Source organism: Drosophila subpulchrella, chromosome X, assembly GCF_014743375.2.
Source record: "Drosophila subpulchrella strain 33 F10 #4 breed RU33 chromosome X, RU_Dsub_v1.1 Primary Assembly, whole genome shotgun sequence".
Lineage (NCBI taxonomy): Eukaryota > Metazoa > Arthropoda > Insecta > Diptera > Drosophilidae > Drosophila > Drosophila subpulchrella.
This window is the reverse complement of record NC_050613.1, coordinates 17,580,421-17,597,463: the sequence shown is the minus strand read 5'-3', so window position 1 is coordinate 17,597,463 and position 17,043 is coordinate 17,580,421. Positions and strand designations below refer to the sequence as shown.

Here is a 17,043-nt window from a genome sequence, read left to right as displayed (position 1 = left end):
CTTGGTCTAGGGTATTTCCCATTCCGTGTATCTTCTTCAACAGAAATCTCTCCTTCTCTATTTTCAGCCTCCGCTACATTTTAATTGACCATGGCCAAGAAGTCGCACTTGGAAATGTCTCAATCAAAAACAAAAAGCCAAGAAAAAAGGCAGAAAAAACCGAAATCGAACCGAGATACAACTGCCCACAGTAAATCTACATAAATTTTGGTGGTCAAGAGGGAGAGACACAGAATTCGGGAGGGAAAATGAAATGAAAAAAATAAAATAAAATAAAAAAACCAAATCGAAACTTTTTCTTTTGTAGATGTCGATGTGGTTGTTGGTGTTTTTTCGGTTTTTTCTGTTTTGGTAACACGCCCCAAACATTTTTTCTTCGTTCGTTTTTTTTCAATCGGGAGAGTGAGTGTGTGTGTTTTGATAATTTGCATTTGATTACGGGTTGTTGTTGGCTGCGAAAATTGTGGTTCCGGCAAAAGGCTTTGATTTCTAATCAGAGTTGTGGGATCTTGTAGAACGAAGATTAGGAGGTTTCTTTTGACACGGGTCTTACGATACTTGATCCGCTCTCCTATCCTATCCCCCCATCAATATGTATCCAAAAAGTTGTGTTGTTTCTAACGAGACATTTCCCCTCAACCGACTGAGATGATGTTGTCAATGTTCTTGGGGAGGTGGGGCACGAAGACTGCCTAATAGGATCGTTTGCAGACCTCAAAAATTAATAATACCGCATTAACAATGGGAAAATGTACGACTTGTGAGGGACCGGGGGACCCAACACGACAAAAGGCCAAACTCAATAACAATAAAAATAACAAGATGTCATAAAATGGGAATGGAGTGTGGTTCAGACGGCAGAAGGAAAGCCGAAAATAAATAAATAAACAAGTTACCGAATGCAAAAGGCCAGAAAAAGCTGCTCGGAGTGGGGGAGTAAGCGTTCAAAAAAGGATAATTACGTGCTTGAGCAGCAACATAAAAAAAAAAAATACCAAATTAAAGTGAGCCCGTTTTGCCTACGGCAAGTAAATGCCACTCCAGCTACAGCCCGAAAAGTAAAAATATAAAAAATACACAGAGACAAGACCAACCACCGAAAGCAAAAAATGTAAAGGAAATCTAAAATTTGTCAAATGAAAATATTTTTCAAAAAGGGAAAACGATGAGTGCCACCCACAAACCACCCCGAAGACAATGAAAGCTGGATTATTGTTGCTGGCTTTCCCTTTTTCCGAGTTTGCCGCTTCGATGACTTAATCTCGTCGTCTTTTGGCGCCTGTCAGGATGCGAAAGGAGTCGAGAAATCTCGACAAGATAGTCCCATCCTTGGGACCCTTTTGGGCCTTACCTTTCGAACAGGTGACCATTTGTCAGAACCCCAGTTCCCTTGCCATCCCCCATCCCAATTCTCGAATCCCAAAACCATCCTCATCCGCGTTGAACATCCCCATGCAGTCAAGGGGGTTGGCCACGTTGGCATAGAACTTCAATTTGGTAAATACTTTCGCACAAAATATTTGTGTAAAATTTAATTAAAGGAAAAATGCCCAAAATAACATCGATGGATGCCTGGCTGTTTGCTTGAATGCGCAAAGCAATAACAAACTAAATGCGAGGCTGGAATCAATGAGGTCTACCGATGTCCAACTACCAGGGGAGCTGCAAATTGGTCCTGCGGCCATTTCACAGTCGACAGCCCACACATTTTTCCTAATAAATTGATTTAATTTAATTGTGAGCCAGCATTGGGAAAATGTCAAGGTAAATTTGGATTTATTTTGGTTATTAGTCTGGGGAATGGGCGTCCTTGGTCTGTTCTTAAAAATTAGTTTGGCTTTAAGAATTATTAAAGCCCAGTGGGTATTGTAAAATACAGATATACTTTCAATTAAGTTGTTATACAAGCTGCTACATTTAATTGTTAGGCAGTTACGTCTAGGTTTTCACTTGAATTATTTAAGTTATGAAGCAGTGTATAAAAAAGATGGAATCTTTTAAAATGAAAGAAATGTTTTTTGTGCCCTTAGTTTAATTTGGTCAAAGATTTTTTATATGATGGTTTATAATAAATAAAATAAAACGTTTTTAAATATTTTTGCAAAAAGTTGAATAAATTAATAATTAAATAATATTTAAAAAATATTGTTCTTACATATGGTTGCATAAAATTGATTAAAAGAAAAAAATACTGAATCTATTAAACTAAAATATGTATCAAATATACTTATTTATGTTTGCAACATTTTAGTAAATGAAAGTTATTTAATAAAACTGAATCCATAAGACCAATAATTAAATTATAATAATTATCATATAAAAAATATTAATAAATGGAAAGACTACAAAAAATACTGAATCTATAAAATTAATAACTCTGTTATGATATCACGGCAAACTTAAAGGAGTTACTATTTCCTCCACAGCAAACTACACCGAAAAATCTACTTAAAGGCACACCCCCAAGCCATTTCCATTAGGTAGTCAAATGATCATCTCGATTCCGATCTTGAGGTCTGTAATTAAGTTCCCAGAAGAAAGCTCTCCATCGAAAATTCCCCTCAACCTGTGTGTGAAAATTAATTTGGGGCCCACGAGCAAACTGATGCCTCTGCCTGATAGGCGGCGAATGTAACTTTCGCAGCTTAAATCGGCTCAGAGTTAATTATTTGCCTGACCCTGGGCGAGACGTACACACCTGCCGGAACCCCCTTTTCACCCGCCTCTGTCCCAGCTTCGTCATGATGGGCATCATTCGACAGTTTCAATTTTAATGGCTTTTAACGTCGCCCGCTCGATTTTGGAGCTTTGCTTTTCCAACTTGAAATTTGCTTTTCATTTATTTTATCTCATTTTATTTTTCTCATTGCCTGTTTGTTTATCTTTTGTTTGCCAAGGGGACGGGGCCAGCTGGAGGGTTAATATTTGAATTGGCTTTTTTCCGCAGGCGTGGCAGCCGCCCTCCCAAAAACAAAAAAAAAATAAAAATAAATAACGACGAAAAACAACAACGAAATCAAGAAACATGTTGCAATTTGGTCAACTCGCCTAATGAGCTTTTTATTTGACTAAAAAACTCAGACGGAGAATGCTGGAGGGGCAGTTGGAACCGGGTCTTTCAGCAGTGATGGAGAAGTTACAACTTTTTGTGCTATGAGAAGTGCAAAATATATGTAATGCTATAACAAAAAAGTCATTGTTCTGTATAAACTCAAATTATGTAAATATTATATTTAGACAGCTCTTTAAAGTATAAAATTTGGGTAAGAAAACAGTATTTGACTAATTCTGTGATGAAAATCCTATCCTAATCTCCTCTTTCAATAAAAATATCCTCATTTTATAATGTTGATTTTTCTTTTCCAACGGTTTATTTTTAAACCTGATGCAAAGTAAATTTTTTAGGAGGAATTTGTGGTTTTTTGAGTGTAGCTTTTGATTGCACTTCACACCTGATGCACCTGACGCCGACTGAGAGGCGTCATCCACATCGTTCTCATTCTCGTTTTTGGCCACTTTGCGCAACTTCATCGCCCCGTTTCGGGATTTTACTATCAGTTCTTTTTACCCTATTTTTTGGGATAAATTTTCCCGCTGACAGCCAGTGAAACTGTGAATGTTCTGTACTTTACTCGATAATTAGGTGTATTTGGAGCAGATTTTATGGCATGTTCCCAAAAAAAGAAACCTAGTGAGAAACTAAAAAGCGTAGCTGTGTTTGTTTATCTATAAAACAAATCCAAGAACATATCAATCAAATTGGCCGACTAAATACAGCATCAAAATGGGTTAGTCAGAGGCATAAAAAATATATTATGCGAATACGAGTGAAAATAATCGCATTTTTAGCGGGAAAATAAAATAGAGAGTGCTTTAGTATAGCGTGAATTATGGGGGAACTTTAGAAGATTTATGGCAAAATAAATAAATTGGCTTAAAGAGGATGGAATCTTAGTTGTTAGAATGTAAATGGAATGAGGAAAGAGTATATTTATAGAGTTACACTTTCCATCTATGTATCTTTAAGTTATAATAAATATTTTTTAAGATATAGGGTCAAAGCTGCCTAATTTTTGGAAATATTTTAAAAATATATTACGAATATTATGGGGTTAGTATTTATAAGAAATTTTTAAAATTTTAGCTGTGTCCCAATGTCTTTTCTGATAAATATAAAAATACTCATCCAGTAAATGTAACTCTTCTGCGATATAAAACTGTCATCATGTATAGCCGGTCGTCTGTAAATCTTCCCATAACCAACACGATCCCCATGTTTCATTTCTGGTCATTTTATGGCGCCCCCAACAGCAACTTCTGGCGTTTTTGCCGGTTTTCTATGCTTTTTTTTTTTATTATTTTTCAGTTGGCCATGGGCAGAAGGCAAGGTGCCAGGCGGCAACAATAAAAAGGCAAGATGAAGCCGCCGTTGCAAGTTGTTGGCGGTGTGTTTCTTGGGTTTCTTGGGCTTTTTTTCTGTTCCTGTATCGGCTGTTGCTCAAATCTCGAATCGCATGTCCAGGTCTTTTGAAGCGTGCAACTTGGGGAAGCCGAGGAGGCTGAGAAGCTGCTGCTGCCGCATAAGTCAACATGTCGGCGGCAACACCATGTGCCATGTGCAATCTGCAATGTGCAATGTGCAACTTGCAATCCGCAATGTTGCTACTTCTTCGGCTGCCACCGCTGCCTGCATAATTCTCTCACTCACTGTTGCATGTTGTAAATGTTAAGCGCGGCAGCAACTTTTTCATCTGAGCATTTGCGCTTCACTGCGATTTATTTGCCCGTTGTTTGTAATGCCATTTATTGCCGGGATGTTGTTGCTATTGCTGTTAAATGCTTATTTACATTACGTTTAGTGGCACTTGGCTGCGGCGTTTCCCCCGAAAAACAGAAAAGCTGAAAACAGCAAACGGAAAACTTAAAACCACCCAAACGCCCCTCTTTTCCCGCCGAAGGTGAGAAGTTGGAGTTGCCACCGCACACATTTTGATTTATGTTGCCTTTGGCTGCTGGCTTTTTTTATGTCCGATATGCCATACATATCATTAGGCCAGTCCCAGTGGGTTGATCGAGGAGATTCGAGAAGATCTCAGGCTTAAAAGGGGTATTTTAGATATTTTCTAGTAAAAAATATATAATCAAATCTAAAGGATATGCATCGGAGGTCTATATTTACCAAAACGATCACTAACTCACTTAATTTTATCATTGAAACACTATAAATAATATATATTTCATATATTTTCCCGCGTTTACTACCCAATATTTAAATATTTACTAGTCAAAGAAGAGATAAGAAATAATTTAAATATTTTATAGAATATTCAAAGGGTACTCATTTTGGAATTCTAAATATCAAAAAGATCATAGATCATGATCATTAGTTTTTTGTTTCGGTAAATAAAATGAATTATTAAATTTAAGAATAGATATTTTAAAATTTACTAGTCAAATTTTTATTAATATGACAATTATTATGATAAGTAGGTAAGTAATATCAAAAGGATATACATATCTTTCTAACTTCTATTTATTTTTTATTTCTTTATATTAAAATAATTACTTTTATAGAAATGTTCGCTATGCTGAACCTTTCTATTCTACTATACTACTACTATACACGTTTCATAATGGGTATTTTTAAGCCAAAAATAAACTCCTTTTCCCAGAACTCCTCGATCCACCCGTGGGTAGCTTCCTTTTTCCGTGTCTATTGTTGCAGACAGTTGATATTGATGTTGTTGTTGCGCATGGGCAGCTGCCCCAAGTCGCAAGTTCGCCGCATTTCGCATATTGGCAGTTCAGCTCGAAGGGAATTTATGCAATTCGCAATTCAAATTCAAAGGAATTCCCAAGAGCAACACCCAGTTACAAGCGACAACCAGGGGGAGTGGCACATGCATATGCTATTTATGTACAAATGTATTAGCAACAAAAATGATTTAATAGATTCCACGAACAGGCGAGACTACCAGTACACCCACTCCCCAATCCACACTCGTACCCCTCCAAAAAACCCCCATTGGAAACCCTCCAAACAACCTGACTCGAGACCCGCCGGCATTCCTCGTGTTTGTGTTGACATTTGCCAACTGGCCTGGCATTCACAGCCTATTAAAAATGTATCCGACAGCTCCATGAAGTATGCAACAATCTCTTATGCCGTTTTCTTTGCCACATGGTCTGGAATCCCGATGATGATGATGATGATGGTGGGATGGCGGGATGCTAAGATCTGAAGGGAGCCAGCGCCCCTGATCCAATTAACTGCTTACACAAAACTCAAATGGCCAGACAAATAGAGACGACCAAGGGGTCGAGTCCTGGATTCAGAGACATATGTATATAGATGTACAGCCCCCTTTCGACCCATCCGTCCCCTCGACCATCAAGTAATAACAGTTAAAATCAACGCACGGCATTCGTTCTCACATCCCCGCTGGCCTTTGGCCATTTTCTAGCAGACACACACATAAAGGGGATTTTTAGGGGGGCGGCAAAAGGTTCAGATCCTTTTTCTACCTTTTGAAGCTGTGTCATAGAAAAAACCCAAGTCCCTGCACTTTTTTGAGCGATTCGTAATTATGAAACGGATGGTTACGAATCTGTAAGTAATATAGCTTCCAAATTGGAAGGCTTATCAAAAGGAACACTTCTTAGAAAGCATATTACCCAATATATTTGTACCACTAAATACTGGATACTGGATTTAATATTTGATCTAAGCCTTTTAGAAGTGACTTAGTAATGTTTGGGGTAGACAAGATATACTGAAAATAATTTTATTGGCATCAATAACAAGTATACATTACAAATGGGAAGGCTTATAAGCATTCTTTAAGGAAGCCCTTATAAAAATTTCTGATATATATCTATTATAAGTTCCTGTCTTATATATGGGGTCGGAATACCGTATGGATACAGATATCTCACTTGATCTTCAGGATATTATAGGAATTTATAGAGTATCTGCAGGTCCTTGGAAATGAATTAGCTGATCCGCCTCAAAGCTGCTGACTTAACGTTTCGTTCTGTTTTGTTTGGCTTGGCTTTTGAGCTCCCTGTATCCCTGGATCCCAGCATCCTTGTATCCTGGCCGCCGTTGCCCTTTGCTTTTGACGTTCGCTGGCTGATGAGCAATCCGGAGCGACGGATTTCAGCTGCTGGGGTTGCATGTGTGGCGTTATGTGCATAAAAAATAATCATAATCACTTGAAAGCCAAGCCCGAACCGAAAACAAACTCAAATTGAAAGCCAAAATATACAGTATTTCAGGGGGGGAGGAGAGAGCATTTACGTTTAGCCAACTTGCCAAGCCACAACAAAAAAAAAAACGAAACATACATTTAGCAACAAAATAAAGTGATTTTCACTTCAACGGGCTTATTAAAAAGTATTTCTAAATGAATGCCCTAAAAGGGTGTTGTGTTGAAGGGGAAAAACAAATGTTAAAGCCCTGATATTAAAGCAGGTGAGGCGGCCCAGGGTCCGAAGATGGGGCAGGATATATGGGCGAGGATGTGTCAGGACGAGTGTGTGCCGGCCTGGTCGGTAAATCAGAGCGTATGGCGATGACAGCCTCGTCATAGACAGCCGGCCATCATAACGAATGGTCTAGGTGTCCCCGGCTCTATTCCAGTCACCAGCCGCCAGTCCCCAAATCCCAAATCCCAGACCCACCGAATGGAAGAGCAGCACCTGGGGGCTTTCACTTAGCACCGATGTCAGTCCTATTTTTTCATACCTGGTTATTTACTTTTTGGTTCAGGAACTATATTGTACTAATACAATATACCATATAAGCCACATATACCATATATACCATATATACCACATATATCACATATACCAAATATACAATATATACCACATATACAATATATACCACAGATACTAAAAAAAAAATATCATCAGTAACCTATTTCTAGTTACAAAATCTTAAAACTCTTAACTAATGGGTTATACGTTTTTAAGGATTCCAATATCTTTTATTTCTATTTTAATATATTTTTAAAAATATTTAGCTATATGTTCTATAAGAAATAAGAACAGGGCATCTCATAGTCAAGACCCCTCATGGTCCACTTATTTTTTTCGTACTTTTTTCTCGCACTGAAGTGCGCATTTGACAAGCCCGGTAAACAACAATTAAAATGACAACGGAGGAGATGGCAAGGCGAAAGGATTTTTGCACGTTTCGCTTTCTACTCATTGCCCTATCCCCACCACCACCCATTTTTCTTTTCACAGTTGAAGGAAAAATCCACGAGCAAAATATAGCAAAGAAAAAAGAAGGAATATTCATGAAATGTTACTGATGAAAACTGACATAAGGCGACTGGCAGGGAATGCTGTGCGAAATTATAGCCACAGGACATTCACACACAAAGCAGCGGAATCACAGCCAAACAAAGCCCTAACCCCTCAAAAGGACGAGCAAATAACTTGAGGACATGCCAATGCAATTTCAAATCAATGTCCAGGAGAGGCAACCAAAAAAATGAAAAAAATGGGGGGGAAAAAGGAAAAGAGACAAGTTTGGAAAATGACAAGGAAAAAATCTGGTAAAAGCAACTAAAACTGACTGATGGGGAAAATGCATTCACAAAAGCCAGGTGATGGGGCCAAAGAGATGAAATTTATTCACGAAGAACTGCAAAAAATCTTAAATATTTGGGAGAAGGTAAAACTAAGATTTATTATGGATTGCTGGGATTTTTTATCAATTAGGTTTATGGGTATTTGGAGCTAAGGGATTCAGGAAGTGCATTTAAGGACATAAATTTAAGGGGATTTGCTGATATACATTTCAAACAGTTATAGATCTTTAAAAAGAAAATACCTTTAAGTACATAATTTTAATAGGATCTACCTATAGAAATTTTAAACAGGTATAGTTCATTAAAAAGAAAAAGTCTTTATGGACATACATTTTAATGGTATCTACCTATGTAAATCATAACCAGGTTAGTTCTTTAAAAAGACTAAGCCTTTAAGGACATAATTTTAATGAGATCTACCGATATAAGTTTTAGCCAAGTGTAGTTCTTAAAAAAACCACCAAGTTACTTAGTTCTAATGACCTTGTGATACACTTTCCTAGATGACACATAAACATCAAACCATCAACCTTTCCACTCGATTCTCGGCTAGACAAATTGTTTGGCTAATTTGCGCGGCATTTTCGTAAGCCCCGGCACATTTATCACCACTCCGAAGCCTTTCAGACCCGTCCATCAGAATCAGAATCGGAATCGCAATCAGAATTAGAATCGGAGGAACTATTTCTGGTGCGGCCGCAACACGGCGTATGAGTAATGTCTTGATTTGCCAAACGTTTTAACGGATTTAAATTTATTTATTGCGCGCCATCTCAACAGAACACCACGCCAACGTTAATTTTAGCCACCTCAACATCTCGAATTTGTTTGTTTTTGTTTAAATTTAAATCTAAAATTGAAATTGAAATGCTCTCTCTCTCTGAGTTTTCAGCTCTTTATGACTCCCGTGTGCCTGTGCATATGGGTATATATATATTAGAGCCAACTATACCGATCTTAGAGCCGATTTTGGGGTGTCGACGGAGGTGTGATAAACTGCATTCGCCCTATGATTGAGGGGTTATGTGCGGGTCAAAGTTGGCTGCCGTCTTAACTCATTAAAAATATATGTACCTGCCCCATGCATCTTGCCTTTGTTCTCGACACCTATAAATCTAACGCAATTTATGCTCCGAGTTGGGAGTTTGGCAATTTATGGTAAAAGAATGCTCAGGATGGATGGTTTCCGGCGCGGCGAGGGAAATAATGGGATTGCATCTGTGCATTAATCACGATTTCTGGAGATTCTTGCGTAATTCGCTTCCTAAAATATTAGCGCATTTCGGGGATAGTTTGTAATCCCAGAGATTACTTTATTATTTGTTGATCCATTTAATGATCCATAATTTTGCTCATCGACAGGGTAATAGGAAATATCAAAACCAAGAGGCCATAAAGAATGCTAACTTCCGTTCTGAGGTTTGCTTTCCAATGATGCTTGATTGAAAACATATGCATTTTGAAATTGTTTATCGATTTTGGGGCATAAGACTATAATATAATGATATATGCATCTTAGAATTCGAAGTTTTTCTTTGGTTTAGTTTAAGGAAAAATGATATAGTAGGGATCTTATATAATCGTTTTCTATAAATAATAGAAAATATTTTCATAAAATCATAATTAGATAGTCCAATTTTCTTTACTAATCTGGGATTGCAAAAAAAAACGATTTTTCATAATATTCGACTTTTACTCATAATACTTTCTTAAGGTTTTTGCGTAATATTTCACACTCTCTTTATCAATTTCTTCCATGTGTTTCTGTGGACTTGGGTAACCCTAATTTGGAGAGTAATGGCTTGCAAATTGCCTGCTGTTACCGCCTCCTCATTAAAACCCCAGCTAAATCGTTTCGCAGTTAGTTAAGAGATAATATCTCTTTCCCTTACTTTCGATTCGATCCCATTCGATTCGATTCGATTCGATTTCCATACCCATTTCGTTTGATTCGATACGATTCGATTCGAATGCAATCTGCTCGCATATGTTCGTTTTTCCGAATTCTCTGTGGTTTTTTTCTTTTCACACCGCTCGGCGGAAATATTTTCCGGCCTGGACATTTTCCGTTTCCCTTTCATTGTTGTTGTTTTTGGTGTTTTTGCTGCTGTTGGTCTGTAATTGCTGCCTGTTGGTTGTTTTTGTAGCCGTTGTTTGAGGTCACATTGAACGTCAAAAGCGGCGATGGCAACGTTAATTTCGTTTGTCCATAAACATGCTACATATGTGCGCGCCGGGTCCTTTGAAAGTCGAAAAATCCAAGGGGTGAGGGCTTGCATTTTGCAACCCTAATAAACCGAAAGAGGCGGGGGGCGTGGCAGGGCGGCGAGTCTGGCACACGTGCCATGCCTGTGATAAGAGAGCGCCCTCCGTACCCCGCCCACCATTTTCCATTTCCATTTTCCCGCCACGAACATGGTGTGACTGTGATTTATGCACTAAACAATAGCAAAGGTCCCGGCTGCATATTGTCCATCTCATCTCCCCAACAAGGTCCCCCCGTTCTCCGTCCACCCATTTAAAATGGATCACAAAAAATTGCAATGTTATGGCACGTGATGACCACGAAGGACACTTTCATCAAGTGCCTGGAACACACATTCAATGATGCCTGAACTTTTTTGGGGGACACAATACTCGAGGAATACTAAGGATGGTCTAGTGATAAATAGGTTATACTTTTATATGATATTATTATGATACTTCGTAGGTTTTTCTTTGGTTTACTTTTATATTTTTAAGCTACGAGCTCGTTTATAATATATTTAGGTTACATATCATAGCAATATGAGATATATAGTTCTTAGACACAAAGGACATCCGAAAAGTATTTATTTTCGATCTTTAAATAAAAATACTTAAGAAAAACTATAAAACCCACGGAATTTACTATCACCTATCATAAGGGTTCATCTATACAAACTATATTATTAATGCGGAGCAACATATTATTTATCTTAAAATTATTTAGTTCCGAATTTTAAAAAGGTTTTAATAACATCTTAAGAAAAACAATCCATTGCATGGATCATACGAATACCCCTATTTATTAAGAGCTCTAAACCCCTTTTAAAGAAAACAACCAATAAATTCTCCCACTCTTTTCAGTTTTGCCTCATAGAGAACCCTTATAATGTTGTCAGTTCTAATGTAAAATGTAAAAACCAAATTCAGAATTGCGCAAAATCAAAATCAAAAACCCAAAAACCTTCCCTGCTCTCATTTTGATGTTCGATTGTCGAATTGTGTGTTATTCGCTCTTGTTGAAAATGCTTATCAAATTAATTTCGCTTAAATTCGCGCTTATTGTTCGAGCTCAGCGAGTTTTTAGAGGGTTAATTGCGAGGGTTTATCCCGGGGATTCAGGATTCATGATTCAGGATTCATGATTCGGTATATGGTATATGGGGTATATGGTATTTGGGATATCGCCGTCGCTCTATTGTGTGTTGATTGAATGTTTGCGCTGTTGTTGTTTGCTTGTTTAGCCTGGCCAAAGGTAAAGTCTCGATTTCGCCTCGTTGGCGAGGGTTGGCCCAAGAGTTGCCGTAAGTATACCTCCCCCATAGCGCCGCTCTACACGTGTCCATCGAGTTGTTCAATTATGGCTAAGCCAAATCCGCAGCACAAACATTATTGCCTTCAGGTCTTTCTCCAGATTTCCGTTCGACCCTTTCCTAGCCCAGAATTCTTATCCTTTCCAAGGCAAAAGAGCAACCCTCACCTCGATCCCAAGTCGACCGAGTTAAGATGAAAACTAAACACACGCGACTGGCTCGAAAATTGAATTCTAATGGAGTTGTCGCCGCCCCACGTTCCGTATCTCCAGATTAGCATTTCCAACCCTGCCCGCCTGGGATCTCCACCGATTTCTGCATTTTCCTTATTTTAACTTTGTGTCCCGATATGTTTGCCCAATAGATTGGGCCGGATGGCCGAAAGCCAGAGTCCTTGGGGGTTACTCGCCCCGAAGGTAAAATTCCATATCAAAATTCACCATTTTTGGGATTGGATTTTTTGGGGGAGTTGGTTGACTTCCGTCTAGGTAGAATGTATTTTCCCGGGGAAAATCTCCAGACCGGGATATTCCACACAGCAGAAGTTTAGGTAAAAGAGCCTCCGAGGCCCAGGTAAGATCCCAGATTGCAAAATTGGGGTAATACGAAATACATGTATTTCTGATAAGTGGCTCACAAATCTATTCTATCTTGAGTTTAATCCATATCCGAATGACCTATTACAGTAATGACTAACATTTGCATTGATATATTTTACATACTATAGTAATGACTCACTCACTTATATTTTTCCAAGAATGTTTGAATGGACTGCATTTAAAGTATGAAGTCAGTTTATCTGTGTAAGTTACCATAATATGATAATGAAGGATAAATATCATAGTTACTACTACGATATTGAATTCTGGAATCTTTTTAATTTAACTAAATGCCTTATTTGGAATAATTAATACGAAATACATGCATTTCTGATAAATTGCTCCCTAATCTCTATTCCATCATGTATATATATACGTAATACCCAAATATACAGAAGTAATGACTCACCCTTCCTCTAATATAATTTTAAGATTAAATATAAATATCATGATAAATATCATAGTTCTTAGTAAAATATTGAATTCTGGAAGGTTTTGATATAAATTATGTCCCAAATTTGGGATAATATCAACGAAATACATCCATTTCTAATAAATGGCCCCAAAAACTCTGTATTTACTCTATTATATAGTGGTAATGACTCACCCTTGCACTCGTTGGTCTCCTTGGCGGTGGCCCTGGCCCAGGGGCGGTCGAAGTGGAAGGGCTTGCAGCGTTCGCAGTCCCTGCCGGCGGTGTTGTGGCTGCACTCGCAGCTCAGCTGCCCACTGGAGTCCGGGGAGCACTTGGAGGCGTGTCCGTTGCACTTGCACCGCCCGCCCACCGCGAAGTCCGAGATGGCATAGTGGAGTCCGCCGGACGGGGGCACCACCTCCAGTCCCGGCTGCACCTCGATGTTGTTGCCCGTGGGTCCAGTGCCCACCAGCGGTACACTGTACTTGCCACTGGCCAGGTCCACGGGTGCCCCGCCCGCCTCCAGGGAGAGCACCGCCTGGGGATCGGGTCGCTGCAGGCGGTGGAACACCACCCTGATGTCCGTGGCCGTCACCCAGTCCTGCAGCACCGGCGATGAGTCCAGATCCCGTCCAGAGGGTCGTCCCTCCAGCGTCCTGAAGGCAATCCTCGAGGCCAGCGGTCGGGTGATATCCGTGCAGCGGGGCTCGTGCTCGTTGTGCCGCCCAGCGGATTGGCGGGCGGGACGACCGAACACCCTGCGGCACTGGGAGCTGTAGTACTGGAAGGGCTGCCAGGTGAGCCCGTGGTCGGAGCTCTTGTAGATCACCATGGAGTCGGGACGCGGGGCATGGGGGCACAGCTGCAGGATCACGTAGGTCAGCTCGAACTTCTTGCCCAGCGACAGGGTGAGGGTCACATTGTCGCCACTTCCGGTCACGGGTGCACTGCGCCAGCAGGTCACATTGTTGGAGTTGTTTAGATCGGTCAGCGAGCGGGCGGGAAAGCTGCGCAGTGGATCCGCCTGATCGCAGGTGTGACAGGAACGCTCGTGCTCCTGGAACTCACAGTAACGCTCCGGTCCACTGGCCTCCGATCCGCAGGTGGAACTGGCCACCACGGGGGCATCGAAGGCGGCGTTCACGAAGTCCGGAACGCAGACCTGTGGCTCCCGGGCCTTGTCGTAGCACAGGTCATCCGGAGGAGCCTGTTGCGGGAACATCTTCAGGTAGGCATCGTTGGGAATGCCCTGGCTTCCGGGGATTCCACCGAAGATCTCCAGCAGAATTAGGAGCAAAAGCCCACAGATCGCCTTGGGAGGCATGTTCTTCAGTAGTTGCTTTTAAACACCAGTGTTGGAGCTTCCAAAATCACTTTGGTTCACTTTAAAGGTTTCGAAAATTGAAGTTTTGAAAAATCACTTAAAACTCAAAATTTTCAAAAGGTTCCACAACTAAGCACTCGAAAAAAATCAAATCTCTGGCAATTTTGTAATCACTTAGCAAGAATTTTAAAATTTAATTTCAAACTTTTTCAAAAAACTGTTTGGAAAATCACTCGAAAATCGTTACTTAAAGGTCACTGTTTGTTTGAAAAGTCACTGGGAGTCACACAAACAAAATTCGATTTATTGGAATATCGAGTGGTTTAAGAATCGCCGCTTTGGCAGCCGTTTGCGCAGGCGTCGCGTCTGAAATCTCCGAATCGGCGGCCCCAAATCTCAAATCTCCAACCGCAAATCTCCAATCGCAAATCTCGGAATCGCGTCGTTCGTTACGTCAAGTCGGGCTGCTTGTCCACAGGCGACTGACTGTGTGTTTTTGGTTTTCGGTTTATCGCTTTTCCGCGAGGTGTCTGCACGTGCGTGTGCGCCGCTACTGCGAGTGTGTGCGTGTGTCTCGAGATCGCCGCCCGCAACATGCTGCCGCCCTGCCGCTGGCCTCATGTCGCCGGATGCTGCCCGCTCTCGCTTGGATACATTCTCGCTCTCTCCGCCGCTCTCCGGCGAGAGTTGCGCAGCTGGGCCGCAACATTGTTGCCGAACTCGGCCTGTTTTGTTGCCATTCGGCGGCACAATTTGTTGCCGGTTCTTTGAGTTAAACAAATAAAACAAATAGCCACTGTTTTTTGTTTGTTTTGTTAACAAACAAAAGGGGCCACCACACACATCAAACATACACATTCACACAGCAAATTCAAACATTTCTGCACAGATCAGTCCTTTTTTGCCCCAATGAAATGAATTCAACATTGTAATCGAAAAGATAGATTGCAATGTAAGATATTTGAAAAACTAAACCATCTTATATTTCCATAACCTTGAAAAATATTCCTTTCTTAATGGTTTTATTAGGATATTTCCTTTGGTTATAGATTTTTAATTCATATATTTTAATACCTTACAAAATGTGGAAAAAAAGTTCGTTTTATTATAGATTTAAATTGTAAATAAAAATATATATATTATAAATCTAAAATAAAACGAATTTTTTTACTTATTTACTTAAAAAAAAGGCGAGAAAAATTGTATTTCCTTAAAAAATATATGTTGTCTTTTAAAATGTAATATACATTCTTCAATTTTCATTAACTCAATCAAAAAAAAAATTTTAAATGTTCAGTTCTGTAAACATTTTATTTTTGTTTTTTCTTGAAAATACTATAAATAGTCCTAAGCTCGTCAGAACTCAAAAACCAATCTATTATAAATAAACAAAAACTTACCATTTTTCAAAGAGAGATAAGACCCATTTTGATTTTTGATTATTTGAAAACTAGTTTAGTCTAAAAAGACAGCGCTAAGAAAAATAAGATTACCTTTGAAATAACATTTTTTGAAATTTTCTTATATAGTTTTACCTGACAAAAATTAAAAAACTCGATATAAACGTAGCTCTTCAAAAAAATATAAGAAATCGCAACAAAATATTACATATTTTAAAAACAATACTGTTAGGTAATCAATGTTTTTAGCTAAAACAGAGCCTCGAAAGGAGATTCCCGGACCAAAGCACAAAAGAAGAAGATACGAAATTCATTCTTCTGCGTCTTGTTTCTGCCTTGTGTTTACCTTCCGATGGCTATCGATAATAAAGACGCCTCGAATCTCCGACTCTCAAGTTATTAACTTGTCGTTAATGAAAATCATCAATTTCCGAAGAGGGGGGCGCGTAATTACGGAGCGGACGGTCATGCCGATGACGATGGCTTCATTATATGTGGCTTTCCCCCGGCTCCCAGTTCCAGTCCCATTCCCAGTCCCCTATATCTCCAGCCATCCCACAGTATTCCCCTGCCTACTCCAATATTTTCTGCATTTTGCCTGCACCTCGGCGATAAGCGTTTCACTTTCAGTTCCCTTGGCTTTATACTTCATAATCGGCGTCCACGCGCTTTTGTTTGTTTTTATTTGGAGGCGCGTATAATTAGTTTGGATGGGGCATGTGTGGTCGGGTGGGCGTAGGGGCGTATGGGCGTGGCAGCGGTCGAAACCGAATCGGAATATACCTTAATTACACGATTTCTCACGAGGGCGCTGCAACATTCAGAATGCTCACACCTAATCCGTGGATAAGACGAACGGTTGGGTGTAAAATCAGGCCCTTTATCGCCCTTAGCTTTTAATAACGGTCTGTTTCTAAAATTAATATAAAACTCACATTTGAATTTGGTGAAGAATTCGAAAAAACAGAAACTTTTTAAGACCTTTCACTGCTAGAAAATACTTATTTAAAGTTCAAAAATTTACAAGTAACAATATCTATTCAACATACTCGTATAATAGGCAATTCTCAAGATCAAACTATTTAATACCAAAAAAAAATATGTTATGTTATATTAATTAAATTTTACATTATGCCACGTCATCA

The 17,043-nt window shown here is 39.5% G+C and overlaps 1 protein-coding gene across 2 annotated transcripts in view; it reads right to left on the bottom strand.

Moving 5' to 3' along the window:
- LOC119557774 (netrin-A) overlaps positions 1 to 14,996 on the bottom strand; it is a 52,405-nt gene extending 37,409 nt beyond the window's left edge. For both annotated transcript variants that reach the window (XM_037870672.1, XM_037870673.1), the window contains exon 1: positions 13,367 to 14,996. In XM_037870672.1, coding sequence (XP_037726600.1) covers positions 13,367 to 14,498 — 1,132 coding nt within the window. In that variant the 5' untranslated portion in view covers positions 14,499 to 14,996. The remainder of the gene's footprint in view (positions 1 to 13,366) is intronic.
- Positions 14,997 to 17,043: the final 2,047 nt, after the last annotated feature.